The sequence below is a fragment of the Sorex fumeus genome, unplaced genomic scaffold, assembly GCF_029834395.1.
Source record: "Sorex fumeus unplaced genomic scaffold, SorFum_2.1 ptg000008l, whole genome shotgun sequence".
Classification (NCBI taxonomy): Eukaryota; Metazoa; Chordata; class Mammalia; order Eulipotyphla; family Soricidae; genus Sorex; species Sorex fumeus.
In genome coordinates, this window is record NW_026606065.1 from 52123992 (window position 1) to 52139443 (window position 15452).

Below are 15452 nucleotides of genomic sequence, written 5' to 3' on the forward strand. Positions count from 1 at the left end.
CGCCCCTCTCGGAGAGCCCGGCAAGCTACCGAGAGTATTCGATATGCCAGACACAGTAACAACAAAGTCTCCAATGGAGACGTTACTGGGCCCGCTCGAGCAAATCAACGATCAACGGGAGGGCCTTTATGAGATCAATGCTGAAACATTATACGTCAAAAACCCAACCATGAGTTTCATGCTTTAACAAAATAAAATTTGGGAGATAGAAAGAGAAATATCTTGGGTTTAAAAGTACTGACTATTGGGCTGGAGTGATAGTACAGTGGGTTGGACATTTTCCTTGTACACAGACAACCCTGGTTCGATCCCTGGCATCCCAAATGGTCCCCTGAGCACCACAAGGAATAATTACTGAGTGCAGAGCCAGGAGTAACCTCTGAGCATCACCAGCATGAGCTCCTCCCCAACCCCACTGCAAAAAAAAAAAAAAACTAAAAAAAAAAAAAAGACCGCTGGCCAAAGAGTCAAAGAGATAGGTTAAAAGACAGAATGTGTGCTTTGCATGCAGGAGAAGAGCCAAAGAGAGTGGTTACAGGGCTGAGTGTGTGTTTTGTATGCAGGAGAACTGAGTTTGGTCCCCTACACCACATAGTTCCCCTAAATATCACTGGAAGTAACTCTCTAGTATCACAGGGTATGACCCCCAAAACAAACATACTTATCATATGATAGCATAAATAAACAGCTCTGGTGAAAAGTATTTTAAAATCATATTTACCATTTTTATTTGTGGGACAAGCATCCAACTCTGTAGTGGATCTAGATTTATTCCTAAAACAAAAAAGACAATACATTACATATGTCATATTAAGAACATTCCTTTTATATTTACGAAATAAGAATATCCAATAAACTGTTTGTTAAAGCAGCTGATTTATTTCCTATGTCTATTGAGAGACAAAAATATTTCCATACCAAATGTTTCTGTTGCATAGACATTATGTGTCTTTTAAAAGGAAAAATTAAAATATAGAACTAGATACAAACTATTGAAAGTCCCCACTAGCTTGTATGATCATTAAGACTATGCTTATTGACAGTCAAACACTTTGAATCTCTTCCTATCTTCACTTTTGAGATAGGACAGAGCATCTGCCATCAGATCACCTGATGTCAACTGCTACTTTCAAAGGACCAGTGTCAAGGTTGGGCAGCATTTAGGGTACAATTCACTGTACCAAATATGATCCTGACTGTTCGAGATAATATTCAGAGTGCAGGCAACTTCTAAAAATTCTGCTTTGTACTGGTACCATTTAGTGTCATGTACCCACAATATTGATTTCATTCTCATTCTATATAATGTCTTCATATAACAGGGAAAACAGTAATTTATACAATGACATACAAAGCAATTACATGTGTGATATATGTATTGCATTTTGTATAGCTTTATAATGCAGTAATATAATAATAATAATGCATCACAATCCTTAGGCAACATTCATAGACATTTGTATTAACACAGAGCCAATTATGAGAAGACATCAAACCCACATTCTTTAGGACTCTATTACAGCTATACATACTGTTTCTTTTTTCCCTTTTTATTGTTTTTTGAGGGAGGGTGGGAGGAGAGATTTGGGCTACACCCAGTGGTGTTTAGGCTTATTCCTGGCTCAATGATCACTCCTGGTGGGGCTTGGAAGGATCATATGTGGTGCTGGGGATCAAACCAAAGTCAGCCATGTTCAAGGCAAGCACTGAACCCACTGTACTTTCGCTCTGACCCCTTTACATGCTGTTTCGATACTGACTGAAGGTAGTAGTTCATTTCTTTAAGGATGACTTAAGCTTTCTCTCTCTTCAATCTAAATCTTTTATCCCATGTGATAAGCCAAGTAAGGTTTAAACATATGTGTGCATATACATATTTATACATATTATTTAAACATACATATATACACACATATGTATACATAGCTACAAAGTGAGATACTTACAATTAAATATATAATATATGAGTATATATATATAGACTGGAGCAATAGCACAGTGGGTAGGGCATTTGCCTTGCACATGGCAACCCAGGTTCTATTCCTCCATCTCTCTCGGAGAGCTCGGCAAGCTACTGAGAATATCCCGCCTGCACGGCAGAGCCTGGCAAGCTCCCCATGGCATATTTGATATGCCAAAAAACAGCAACAATTCTCACAATGGAAACGTTACTGGTGCCTGTTTGAGCAAATCGATAAACAACGGGAGGACAGTGCTACAGTGCCTTATGTATGTATACATACACACACACACACACATATATATATACTGCACTGCACTGTAGCACTGTCCTCCCGTTGTTCATCGATTTGCTTGAGCGGGCCCAGTAACATTGTAAGACTTGTTGTTACTGTGTTTGGCATATCGAATATGTCACGGGTAGCTTGCCAGGCTTTGCCATGTCATGGTATATGTCATGGCAGCTTGCTGGGCTCTCCGAGAGGGGTGGAGGAATCAAACTTGGGTTGGCGGGGTCAGCCTCATGAAAGGCAAATGCCCTACCTGCTGTGCTACTGCTCCAGCCCCAACAAATATATTAAAGCTATATATATATATATATATATATATATATATATATATATATATATACATGTATATAGCTTTAAAATGAGATACTCACAATTTAATACTGTAATTATCCAGAAACATTTATCATAAATAAGATTATCCACAGCTATAAATTTTTCTCGTTGTTGGCCCATTATTGTATCTCTTTTCTTTCCAAGGCTACTTTGAGCTTTATTAGGTCAAATTGATTGCCCAGAGATAAGAATCTTCCCACATCTCTAAAACAAAGTTGCTTATTTATACAGCAAAACATTTTTAGAGTATTAAAAAGTGAATCAATGTAAATAAAATCAATATGCAACCTTATTAAAATCGTACTTAAAATATTAAATTAAATGTTTTTGCTTTGTGGGCTACACCCAACAGTATTCAGGCCTTGCTCCTGGCTCTCTGCTCAGGTATCAATACTGACAGTGCCAGATTAACCCCTGTACTCTCTCTCCAGCCCCCAAATTAAAAGTTTTAAAAAATTCTTAAAACATGTAAAAGTTTTCAGATATCTGAAATCCTGTCTTCAGTCCCTAAAGCTGACCACAAGGACAAATCAAGCTAAGAAAAATGGCATAATTTCATTCATCATTTCAGATGTCCATATGTAGCTACTTTTTGTGACAGTTTGTATCATGACTCAGAAAACCCTTAGAAAAAGATAGATAAGCGAAAAATTGAAAAGAACTCTTCTCCTGCGTCCAGTCACCTTATATCATGGCTCCTTTTATAAAGAGCTGGAATTTTTCTTTTTACCATGAACTGTAGACAACAGAACACTGTAGAATCCAGAGTACACTAGTTCAGAACTTACACCTTGAGATGCTTCACAAGCTTTCTCCCTTTCTCTTTCTCCTGCTCATCATGTATATAACACTTCCTTAGCTTGATGTTGAAAAGCATGATCCAGTTGTGATCACTGCCACAGCTGAAAGCCAGCAAACTACCCAAAGCAGAGTAAAGGATGGCAGATCCCTGAGCAAGCTCAAGGACCATGCTGTCAATTCATACAAAATGTGAATGAATGAATGAATGAATGAATTAGTGAATGAATGAAGTCATTGCATTTAGGGACAGTTGAATACCCAGCAAAAACAAAGATCAACCAGAGATAGTACAGTGGATAGGGTACTTGTCTAGCATGCACCTGAGTCTGGAATCCCATACGGTCCCCTGAACACTACCAGGTGCAATTCCTGAGTGCAGAGCCAGGAGTAACCCCTGAGCATCACTGAGTGTGACCCACACTAGTCCTCCGCATACTACCACCAAAAAAAAAAAGAGAGAATTTCTTGTATTACACAAGAACAAGGGTTGAAACAGTTACCAAAACATCTCTGAAGCCCTAGAATATTCATCCAAGCCTGTTACTTCAAGAAATTTGCAATAAATGTTCTACCTACCTGTCATTAGGATGCAAACCTGAAGATTCTTCCTCTCTCTTTGGTATATCATAGGAATCAGCAGGCCTGCAAAAAAGAGAAAGCAAACAGAACAAGAGGTTATGGTCAAAATATCAGTTGTTAATTCTATCCCTGAGCTAAAGAAATGGAAATCAAAATAATAATTCTATCATTGCCCCTTAATGAGATGGTCTTGGGGTTAGAAACTAGACAAAGAATTTCAACCAATCACTGCTGCAGAAAACAGACTATTACTATTACCAGCAGACATCTGTAACTCATCTCGTCCATAAATCAGTAGCGTGCCTGTTATATTCTGGAACTGTTTCAGGGTTGGGCTTCAGAAATAAAGAAAACCAACCTAAGTATTAAATGCAACACTCACATGTTTGTTTGCAGGGCAGATAGGCCAATAAATGAATGTCATATAAAACAGGAAAGGGACTAGGACAGAAAGGATGGAGAGAGGCAAATGTACTTTCTTTTACAGAAGGGTTCATGACTGATTTTGATCTAGGGCCACCAGGGACATACCTCAAAATGTTGGGGGGGAGGGAGCGAGACACTGCCAGGTATCAAACCCAGGTCCTTGCACATGTTCAGCACGTGTTCTACCATGCAAGAAAGCCATCTGCCCTACATTTAAAGGCCCATGAGCTGTATGTAGAAGATGTTTCTAAAAGGTCTCGAGGTGGTGACATTTGAGCAGAGGCATAAGGAAAATGAATTAGTATGGCAAATACATGAAGGAATACTTCTGCTGGTACACAGACCAGAAAAAGAGGTCAGTGCAACTGGAAAGGAATGAGAGAGAAGGTTGGGAGTTAAGATCTGGCTCACAGGGCTGGAGTGATAGCACAGCAGGTAGGGTGTTTGCCTTGCACACAGCCGACCCAGGTTCAATTTTCAGCATCTCATATGCTCCCTTGAGCACCACCAGGAGTAATCCCTGAGTGCAGAGCCAGGAGTAACCCCTGTGAATTGCCGGGTGTGACCCAAAAGCAAGAAATAAATAAATAAACCCAAATAAAATTAACCAGAAAAATTTTAAAAATAAAAAAAAAGATCTAGTTCATGGGGGTGAGGGGCAGATGCATGGCACTGCATATAGCCACCCAAAACTACCAGGAGTGACCTTTAAGCAAAGAGCCAAGTGTAACCCCTGAGCATCAATACCATCATTACCATGCCCTCCTAAGAAAAAATATAAGAACCAGCTCACTCAAGCCTTGCAGGCCACAGTGAGAACTTTGATGGTATCCTGATAGGCAGAAAGCTACTTGTTGACTTCGAAAGTGGAAAGGAGACATCACGAGACTGAGAAACGCAAAGCGTCCACCCCTGGGTGGACAATGGGTGGTAGGAAAAAGGAAGATGAATTGGGTGACTTGGAAGTGAGGAAAGGATACAGCTAAGACCTGTGAAAAAATATGCCCTATGTTCTTGGCCTGAGGACGGACCTTCGGTATTGGTATATTTTCACTGATGTTTCCCTTTCTCTCTCTGCTTGGCGCTGCTGTTCCTCAGCACGCTGCTTCTGAGCCTCAGCCTGACGCTGCTTCTGCTCCAGCTCCTCTCGGTACTGACGCTGCTTCTGCTCCAGCTCCTCTCGGTACTGACGCTGCTTCAGCTCCTCCTGGTACTGACGCTGCTTCAGCTCCTCCTGGTACTGACGCTGCTCCAGCTCCTCCTGGTACTGACGCTGCTTCTGCTCCAGCTCCTCTTGGTACTGACGCTGCTCCAGCTCCTCCTCGTACTGACGCTGCCTCAGCTCCTGCTCCTCGAGACGCTGCTCTTCCTCCTTCCGTTTCCTCTCCTTCTCCAGATTGAGCTGTTCCTGAAGCTTCTCTTGGAGGGTCTCGCTCACGCTCTCCTCTGGCTGGGGGCTGCTCTCCTCTTCTCCTGCTCGGGTTCCTTCCCTGTCTGAAGATTTGGACCCTTCGCCCCAACTGGCTTCCCAGGTGGCCAGGGCGGGCTCCCGCACCGTCAAAGACATGCTGCTTGAGTTTAGAACCATCAGTTCCTGTGTGACCAGGGAGAAAAGAAACACAACAGAGATGACATAAGGGCACTGGTAAAGAGTCTTGGATATAATAGTTTTTTAAGTTCATTACATTACTGAGGTTTTACCCATATTGCAACATCTATCAATCTGTTGTAAGGATATCCACATTTATTCATTCCTCAACTGAATTTTCACAGTGATGGAAAATGTTGTATGAAATGTTTTCAGTATAAAGTATAAGGTGCTTTTTTGGAGGATCCTCCCAGGATGGGAGATGCATGTTGAAAGTAGACTATAGACCAAACATGATTGCCACTCAATGCCTCTTTTGCAGACAACAACACCCAAAAGGAGAGAGAGAACAAAAGTGAATGCCCTGCCACAGAGGCAGGGTGGGATGGGGGGGATGGGGGTGGGAGGGATACTGGGATCCATGGTGATGGAAAATGGGCACTGGTGGAGGGATGGGTATTTGATCATTGTATAATCAAAACCCAAGCACAAAAATTTGTAAGTCTACAACTGTACCTCATGGTGTTTCACTAATAAAAATTTTTTAAAAATTAAAATATTTTGTTTAGGCTTTAAAAAAGTATAAGGTGCTTTCAGTTTTCTTCAGGCTCTAGAGCTGAAATTGCTGGGTCATGGGAGAATCTATGAGAAACTACCAAACCCTTTTGACAACACATCTTACTGCCATGCAAAACACAAGGATTTCCGTTTCTTCACTTTCTACTTAACCTACTTTCACCTATTTGATGTTGAAGTTTGCACTTCTTAAAAAAAATGTGAAGTATCTTTTTTAAAATATAATAAAAAATTTTGCTAAGGGGGTGAGGAAGAGCAGGCATGAGATACTGGGGAGAGGGGGGATGCTGATACCACTGGTGGCTTTGGAGTTAAAAATAAAGGCATCTAGAAATTCTGTTTTATACTATGCTTTTTGTAGTTGGTCCAGAATTCCCCTTGAAATAAAGTTCAAATTGTATCACCAACAGCCTCAAACATGGGTGACAGAGATGCCCCCTAGAGGAGGAAGATGTACTTGGGTCCGACTGATGACAATTTAAGGATATGGTAGAGAAAGGTTGGAACCAAAAAAGAGAAAGGTTGGAACCAAAAAACAAAATCTGATAATTTAGAGCACATGATATTTTTCTGAAAATATGTGCCAAGATGCAAGTAAAATCTTCCACTTTTCAGCTAATTTCACAAGCAAGATGGGAAAAAGAATAAAAAGGCAAGGGCCAGCCCTACCTCATTCAAATACTTGGAATTCTCTTGCTCAGCCTCTTGTTTAGCCTTTTGCCACTCTTCCCTCAGCTTCTCCTGCTCACGCTGATATTTCTCCTTCAAGAAAAGACAGAATAGAGAAAAAGCAAATCAACAAGTAAACAACAATTACCAGATGGTTTTTCTCTTGTGTGAAATATAAGTGGTTTTTCTCTTGTGTGAAATATAAGTGATCAGAGCAGATGAACTAACAAAACACAACAGCAAAACAAAGGGTTGGAGGGGTAGTACAGTGGGGTTAGATGTTGCCTTGCGAGAGGTTGATTCTGGTATGATCCCAGCACCCCTTATTGTCCCCTGAGAAAACCTGGAAGTGCCCCCACAAAATAAATAAATATTTATAAATAAACTCAATCTCTGAAAAATATGGCTACCGATACAGCCGAAGAGAAGGGCCACATGGAGGGCGGGATCCACAGCTCCCGGAGGAAAAAAAAAAAGGTTCCAAAAAGAAACGAGATCATCGGAAAGTCCCAGATGATCTAGGTACTGCATCCTGCCTCCCCCAGATGGGACCCCGGTGACCAGAAGCCTCTACAAGCACAGCTCGAGTATGCGGGAACTAGGACTTTTCCTCAAAAATGCCGGGGCTACAGCTCCCAGGTAACCTCTGATTCCGGAAGTCACGCCCACAGCCCGCCCCCCAGTGCCATCTTTACAGCATACCGCCAAAGAGAAGGGCCACATGGAGGGCGGGATCCACAGCTCCCGGAGGAAAAATAAAAGAAAAACAGGTTCCAAAAAGAGCCGAGATCATCAGGAAGTCCCAGGTGGGGTAGGTACTGCATCCCACCTCCCCCAGATGGAACCCCGGTGACCAGAAGCCCCTACAAGAACAACTCGAGTATGCGGGAACTAGGACTTTTCCTCAAAACTGCACGGCCGCTTACGTGGCCACGTGACATCTCTCTATATACAAAGTGATCAATGGGAAGTAAACCACCCAACGTTTCTCCCTGAAAATCAGAGTTAAGTTTGGAGCACAGCCACAGCCCCAGAAACACAAGGACTTAATGCAGAACGCAGCAGCTTGGAGCAGAAAAGTGAACGGACTATGCATTAATCCAGGCCATCATGTCTGCCCGGAGGGGAAAGGGTGTTGCCCCATTCGTCCTCTCTTCTCTGGAAAGAAGGATGTCAGCCGCATGGGAGCCTTGTGGACAGCAGGTATGAGCCGGGGGTGTGGGGGCGACTAAAACCTCATGGGAAGGGGGGCGTTCCGGTCCGTCCTTCACGCCCTACTGAGGTCACCAGTTGCCCCCCACGAGCGGCTCTCCAGCACAGCCACAGCCCCAGAAGCACAAGGACTTAATGCAGAACCCAGCAGCTTGGAGCAGAAAAGTGAACGGACTATGCGTTAATCCAGGCCATCATGTCTGCTGGAGGGGAAAGGGTGTTGCCCCATTCGCCCTCTCTTCTCTGGAAAGAAGGATGGCGGCCGCATGGGAGCCTTGTGGACAGCAGGTATGAGCCGGGGGTGTGGGGGCGACTAAAACCTCATGGGAAGGGGAGCGTTTCAGTCCGCCCTTCAAGCCCTACCGAGGCCACCAGTTGCCCCCCATGAGCGGCTCTCCAGCACGGCCACAACTCCAGAGCACAGAAACCAATTTCTTTTTTTTTTTTTTTTCCCTTTATTTTATTTTATTTTTTTTAAAGTTGTAGATTTACAATTTTTTGTGCTTTGGTTTCAATTATACAATGATCAGATACCCATCCCTCCACCAGTGCCCGTTTTCCACCACCATGGATAATATCCCTCCCACCCCCATCCCCCCATCCCCCCTGTCTCTGTGGCAGGGAAATCCCCTGTGTTCTCTCTCTCCTTTTGGGTGTTGTGGTCTGCAAAAGAGGCATTGAGTGGCAAACATGTTCAGTCCATAGTCTACTTTCGACATGCATCTCCCCTCCTGGGAGGATCCTCCAAATATCCTTTATTTGGTGCTCCCTTCTCTATCTGAACTGCCCTTTCCTCTAGGATACCCGGCTGGCCTCTAAGTTATGGAGTAATCCTCCTGGTGCTGATCTCAGCTATTCTTGGGTATTAATCTCATACTTTGTTACTTTATATCCCCCAGATGAATGCAATCTTTCTATGTCTATCCCTCTCTTTCTGACTCATTTCGCTTAGCATGATACCAGAAACCAATTTCTTAACTATCTGACTTTCAGTAGAAATACTTCCAGGGTCAATAAGTAAAATAGCAGAAATCCAAAACCAACATTTAATTCTTGAACCCAGCTGTAGAAAGCAAATCACTTCACAATGCTTTTTCAGCATGTCTGATTTGGGGGGGGGGGGGTAAACTCTAAATAATAGTGGTGAATCTTTTATTGAAACAATGAATCTAATCAAAGCAGATAGTGTTAACTAGAATTCATCTGCCTCACAGGGACTGGGAGGGGTGGGAGTTGGGGTTTTATTGGGGTTCTTCATGGTAAAAAATAAGTATTGGTAAAGGGAAATGTGTTTGATATTTGCATGACTGAGACCTAAACCTGAAAACTTTGTAACCTTTCCCACAGTGATTCAATAAATTAATATATATATATATATGGCTACCAATAGTGCAGTGGCTTGAATGAGTTTAGGTATCACTTTATTTATTTTTAATTTATTAAATTGTCATTAGATAAACGGTTACAAAGTTGTCCATGATTGGGTTTCAGTCATGCAATGTTCCAACACCAGTCCAGGCACCAGTGTACATTTCCTACAACCAATGTCCCTAGTTTCCCTCCTTTTATCCCCACCCCACCCCGGTGAGTCTGTGGCAGACATCTCTTCTCTCTTCTCCCCTCCCTTCCCCTCCTCTTCCCTCTCCTCTCTTCCTTCCCCCTCCCTCCCTCCCTCCCTCCCTCCCTCCCTCTTTCCCTCCCTCCTTCTCTCTCCATCCTTTTGGACATTTTGGTTTGTGGTACAGGTACTGTAAGGTTATCTCTTTGCCTACCTTTAGTACTGCCATTGTCATAGTGGTCCTTTCTGTCCTAATTGCCTTCTCCTACTGTCCCCGACTTGTGACAACCATGATCCAGTCCTCTAGGCCCTCATTTCCATTATCTATGGTTAATAGTCTCATACTGTGTTTTTTTTATATTAGGGCTCACTTTAACACTAGTAATTCGGAGGTAGGAAGATGGTACATATACACATATCAGATACGAGGCTATACTCTCAATATGTATGCAATACTGGAAAAACATGGCGAATCAATATAACTGAACTTCTTTAGAAAGACAGCACATGAAATTATTAAGACACTAGTAATGCCAGGGGCTACTGAGTGAGAGGCACATGCAAAGAGGTAAGAGGCACACATTTTGCATGTATGGGATCTTGGTACGAGTCCTGGTACCACATGGTCCACCCAAGCACTGCCAGGGTCACCCTGGTGGTCCCCAACACCACAGCACTAACCAAGGATCACCAGAAGTGGTACCATAGATCCCCCAAACACTACTTGGGAGATCTCCACAGGGAAAAATAAGAGGGGAGCAAGAGATGACTGATGTTAGGTTTGTTCTCCTCTCTTTACATCAATCATTAGAGACATTAATGTTATTGGCTGGAGCGATAGCATAGCAGTAGGGCATTTGCCTTGTGCCAGCCAGCCGGCCAAGCCAGGTTCGATTCCTGCGCCCCTCTCGGAGAGCCCAGCAACCTACCGAGAGTATCTCACCCGCATGGCAAAGTCTGGTAAGCTACCCGTGTCATATGCATATGCCAGACACAGTAACAACAAGTCTCAAAATGGAGATGTTACTGAGCCCGCTTGAGCAAATCGATGAACAATGGGAGGACAGTGCTACAGTGCTAATATTATTTTAACCAATCAGTCTTTCATCCCCAAAGGAGAAGATGGCTTGCAATAGGTTTAAACACAGGTACGGGGAAAGTGAAGGTACTTGGATCTGAACCAATCTCAAGGTTGCCATTCATTCAAGTCCTCTGGCTAACCTTAAAGACTCTGAAACAGACTGAATACACAATTGGGGCGAGGGGCAGCTCTTAAAAAGCTTATACAACTTGCAAAGAAAAACCCACAAAATTATAGTAACCCATGTTCTAAAATACATGAAAAATCTGCAGTGTGGCTCTGAAAATTTTCAGAATGCAAAATAATAATTTAATACACAATGCAGTCTATATCAAACATGTTCAATATGAGGTCATTGCTTTGCACATTTTATTTTCTTAAATCAATGAATTGATTAATTTTGTTTCAAAAACTATCACTTTTATAGGTATATATTTAAAAATTAATAGTATAAACAATCTTATACTATCATAAAGGGTTCTACCTCTACCCTCATACATGCTAATACATTCTATTTTCTCCTATCTCTATGTTAATACATTTTAAATGTATAATTTGGCAAGTGAGAAAATTAGAACTACAAAAATTTTAAGGCAAAATCTGAATAGGCCTATAAAGGTATAAAAGTGTGTTTTATCCTAAAGAGGGAATTGTCTTTTTGCCAGAAAACTCTGGATCATCCTTAGTATCAAGTAAAAGACAATAATAAAAAATTTGCATGGTGTTTGTGGTTTCCACAATCAGATTTGAAAAAGTCTGTTGGGGAGTATGGTGCTGCCAGCAGGTCAACCTGTACCCGCGGGGTATCAGTGGCCTGTTGGTGCCTTCAGGTTTCCTGATACCCCAAAATTGCTGCTGTGCTTCTGCCCAGAACCCAATTATGCAGGACCAAGTTTCCTGAGAAACTAAATAGCTAAAAATTAGGTATGTGGGAGTCATGCCCATAAATCACCTCAGCTCAGCTATACAAGGTAATTTATCAGCCTTGCTTCAGGGACCCATAAATAAATCTCGAAAGAGATCAAAGGTCGCAGTTAATCTTGGACCCATGAAAGCCTGAAAAGACTGGGGTAAATCAAAGGGGGGCAAGTTAGCCTGGTGCCCACCCAAGCAGAGCCCCTGACAGCTGCTTCTTTCCACAATCTGAAACTGCCATCATGCCCCTGGCTGGACTCCACCATCTCGGGATGGACCTCATTAAGATATAATCTGCTGAAAATTTGGGTATGCAGGTTTTGTGACTGAAATCTCTAGGCTTTCTCAGAGTCAGGTTGGGCCACCATCTCCCACCTCCCTGTAATATTAGCAATCATGTCCATACCCCAAAGCTGCCACCCAGTTAAAAAGCTACTTCAGTCATACCTTCCAAAGAACCTGAACAAACATGATGACATCTTAGTACCTGTAGTGCAAACCATAGTGCACAAAAGGAAAAGGACAGAGAGAGAAAGAAGAAAAGTACCTCTCATAGAGGTAGGCTAGGGGTGGGGAGGTGGGGTGTTGGGGGATGGTGGGAGGGAAACAGGGTATTTTTGGTGGGAAATGTACACTTGTAGAGGGACAGGTGCTGGATCATTGTATGACTGAAATACAGTCAAGAACAGCTTTGTATCTCATGGATAGTCAATTAAAAATTTTTTTTAAAAAAAAAGTAATGTGGAGTTAGTTCATGTCCACTTCAGACATCTTCATCAGTGGCTAAATCAGCAGGAGGAGGAGGAGGAGGAGGAGGAGGAGGATCTATGAGGAGGAGGAGGAGGAGGAGGAGGAGGAGGAGGAGGAGGAGGAGGAGGAGGAGGAGGAGGAGGAGGAGGAGGTTATTCCTAGCTTGCTAAATGTTTTATACATTTTCAGTCATGAATTAATGTTTCATTTATACTAAATGTGCCCTATCAATTCAGCTTTGTGCATTGTTTGAAATTTCCTTCTCCACACTGAACAGAGCAAAGCAGTCACCCCCAGTGGGCGTGAGCGAGGAAACACCCAGGGCAGTTGGCCGAACGGCACTGGGAGGGACAGAGGTTTGTTTTCTACTCTCTTGGGAAAAGCAGGCATAGGCCCTCTGGCTCCCTGATTGGTCAGTGTTACCTGCAGCAGCCGCTCCTGCTCCTTCTGCCATCTCTCCTGTCGCTTTCGCTCCTCCTCTTGATCCCAGGCCCAGCGACTCGGGGCACTGATGGTTGGAACAGGGAGCTAAGTGGTAAGGAGGGAAGAGGTGATTAGCCCAAAGAAAATATTGCTCCTTCCTACTGAAGCACTTGCACACACATTACTCATACCCGTGCCTTTGCCTAAGCCATACCAAAAGAATATTTGACTTTATGTTTCAACTTGGTCTCTTCACCATGGAATGATGACTTCTTGATACTTCAAGAAATTCTCTCTGACTCTCTCTCTCTCTCTCTCTCTCTCAGGTGGAGGGGGCTGGTTTTTGGTTTTGGGGTCACACCTGGCTATGCTCAGGCCTTTCTGATTCTGCATTTAGGTATCCCCACTGGCAGGGCTCAGGGACCATATGCAGGCCTGTGGACTGAATCTGGGTTGGCTGCAGGCAAGGCATGCACTACTAAACTGCCTCTCTGGTCCCTCTTTGATAAATTCTAAAATCAAAGAAAAGAATGGGGAGTGATGCTACTTGTGCATGAATTCAACCCCCCAAGCCCCTAAGGTCACTTTCTTTATTCCAAAAATAAATGATTATTACTCACATCCGGAACCACAGAATCAGTACTTCCTGCTTTGCAGCACATGGTCAAAGAAAAAAAAAACAAACACAATGTAAGTCTTTTCAGGTCTCTGAAATAATTTCTTTCATAAATTACAACACAAGCTATTTCTATGCACATACAATGTGATACCAATTTTAAAATGTTCATAAATCTTTTTCCCTTTAACTCTCTGTAATTCATCTTCCAATTTCAAAATCAGTTTTAAAAACCATTTAAAAAGAACTTCTGGTGGCAAAGGTAAACACTCTCTAGTACTAGAGTGAGAAAATGTTTCTGAGAAGAATTCAAGTTTCTTTATTAAAGATTGGGTGGAATCTCCTACTTTGGTTAAATAGGAAAAAACAAATACAAATGTTTCATCATCCATCAAATCCAATTTCTTTACATACTATTATTCAATTACAGTGTGACTGTTGCAAACACACTTTTCAGGTCTTCTTGTGAATGAGCTACTTTTCTTAAATAAGCCACCGTAACAAACCTGCCCACAAAACATTTCCCTTTCCTTTCCTGTTATTTGAAAATCAAATATTCAAGTAGCATGTGTAAACTTACAGACATGCTTTTATTCTTTAAGGGGCTCACTTCAGAGTGTACATCTATACATCAAGTACATTTTTAATGTCCCTGAAACCTCAGCTGTCAAGTAAGTTATTTCTCTGTACAACTATATTTTTTAAGAAAACTGCTGAGATTTAGAAAAATATTCTTCCTAAAGTAGCCTATTGTAGAAAAAAAGGGTGAAAATTAAATTAAAAAATATAAAAACTGCTTTATTTTATCCAGTTGGAGCTAGGAGCACCCTAGTGTTTCCATCAAATTATCATGGAAAACACACACACGTACACACACACACACACACACATACATATTCACACACACACACACACACATACACACACACACATACCAGGAGTTTAACCAAAAATGTCAAAAACACTAAAGCTTCTGACACAGAATTTACCAGAGCCATGCAGAGCTGCTGAACTATTTCTATCTATGGTCAGAAGGAGACCTGAATTTGCCAGAGGAAGATGCCTGGGAGATCAGCACAAAATATACACAATTTCAGTGAGTATCATGTTAGAAGACAAACCTGAAATGTTTTTTATTATCTTAAAAGTATGAAACAGTAACATTTTAGACACCAACCGCACACACCCCTCAAGCTGTGCTATGGTGTCTCAAATGTTATCACTTTTAAGCTCTGGATAGGCAAAACAGTGCATTCCTGAGAAAAAGCATTAGACCAAGGTGACAGCAGAGGGAACTTCACATGCATGGCACATCACAGAACAGCGCTGCCCAACTACACCAACACCGAGAACCACCCCAATGTACTTGGTTCCCACATCATCTACTTCTGGATGGCTCTCCAAATTGATTGGCTCTTCATTGACTTCAAAGCCTACAGAGCATCCAAGCCACCATCCCAATAGCCAAAAAAATCTGTTCTTCATTTAAAGCATTTTCCACAACCCAAAAATAGGCACTGTTTCAAAGTTGGCCAGTTATATGTTGGTGTAATCTCATTTTATGCAGTTTTTAGGAAGTAGTAAGGCTTCAATGAAAAGTCCTTGGTTCTTATGGCCACCCAGTGGAAAGAAGTATATGTTTAATAGCCTCTCAATTATTTTTGAAAGATTTAAAA

At 42.2% G+C, this 15452-nt stretch overlaps 1 protein-coding gene across 5 annotated transcripts in view; it reads right to left on the minus strand.

Moving 5' to 3' along the window:
* LMO7 (LIM domain 7) overlaps positions 1 to 15452 on the minus strand; it is a 152731-nt gene that overhangs the window by 13113 nt on the left and 124166 nt on the right. For all 5 annotated transcript variants that reach the window (XM_056109695.1, XM_056109697.1, XM_056109699.1 and 2 more), the window contains 6 exons: positions 13781 to 13806; positions 13161 to 13265; positions 7222 to 7314; positions 5420 to 5982; positions 3960 to 4025; positions 722 to 774 (listed from right to left, as the gene is read on the minus strand). In XM_056109695.1, coding sequence (XP_055965670.1) covers positions 722 to 774; positions 3960 to 4025; positions 5420 to 5982; positions 7222 to 7314; positions 13161 to 13265; positions 13781 to 13806 — 906 coding nt within the window. The remainder of the gene's footprint in view (positions 1 to 721; positions 775 to 3959; positions 4026 to 5419; positions 5983 to 7221; positions 7315 to 13160; positions 13266 to 13780; positions 13807 to 15452) is intronic.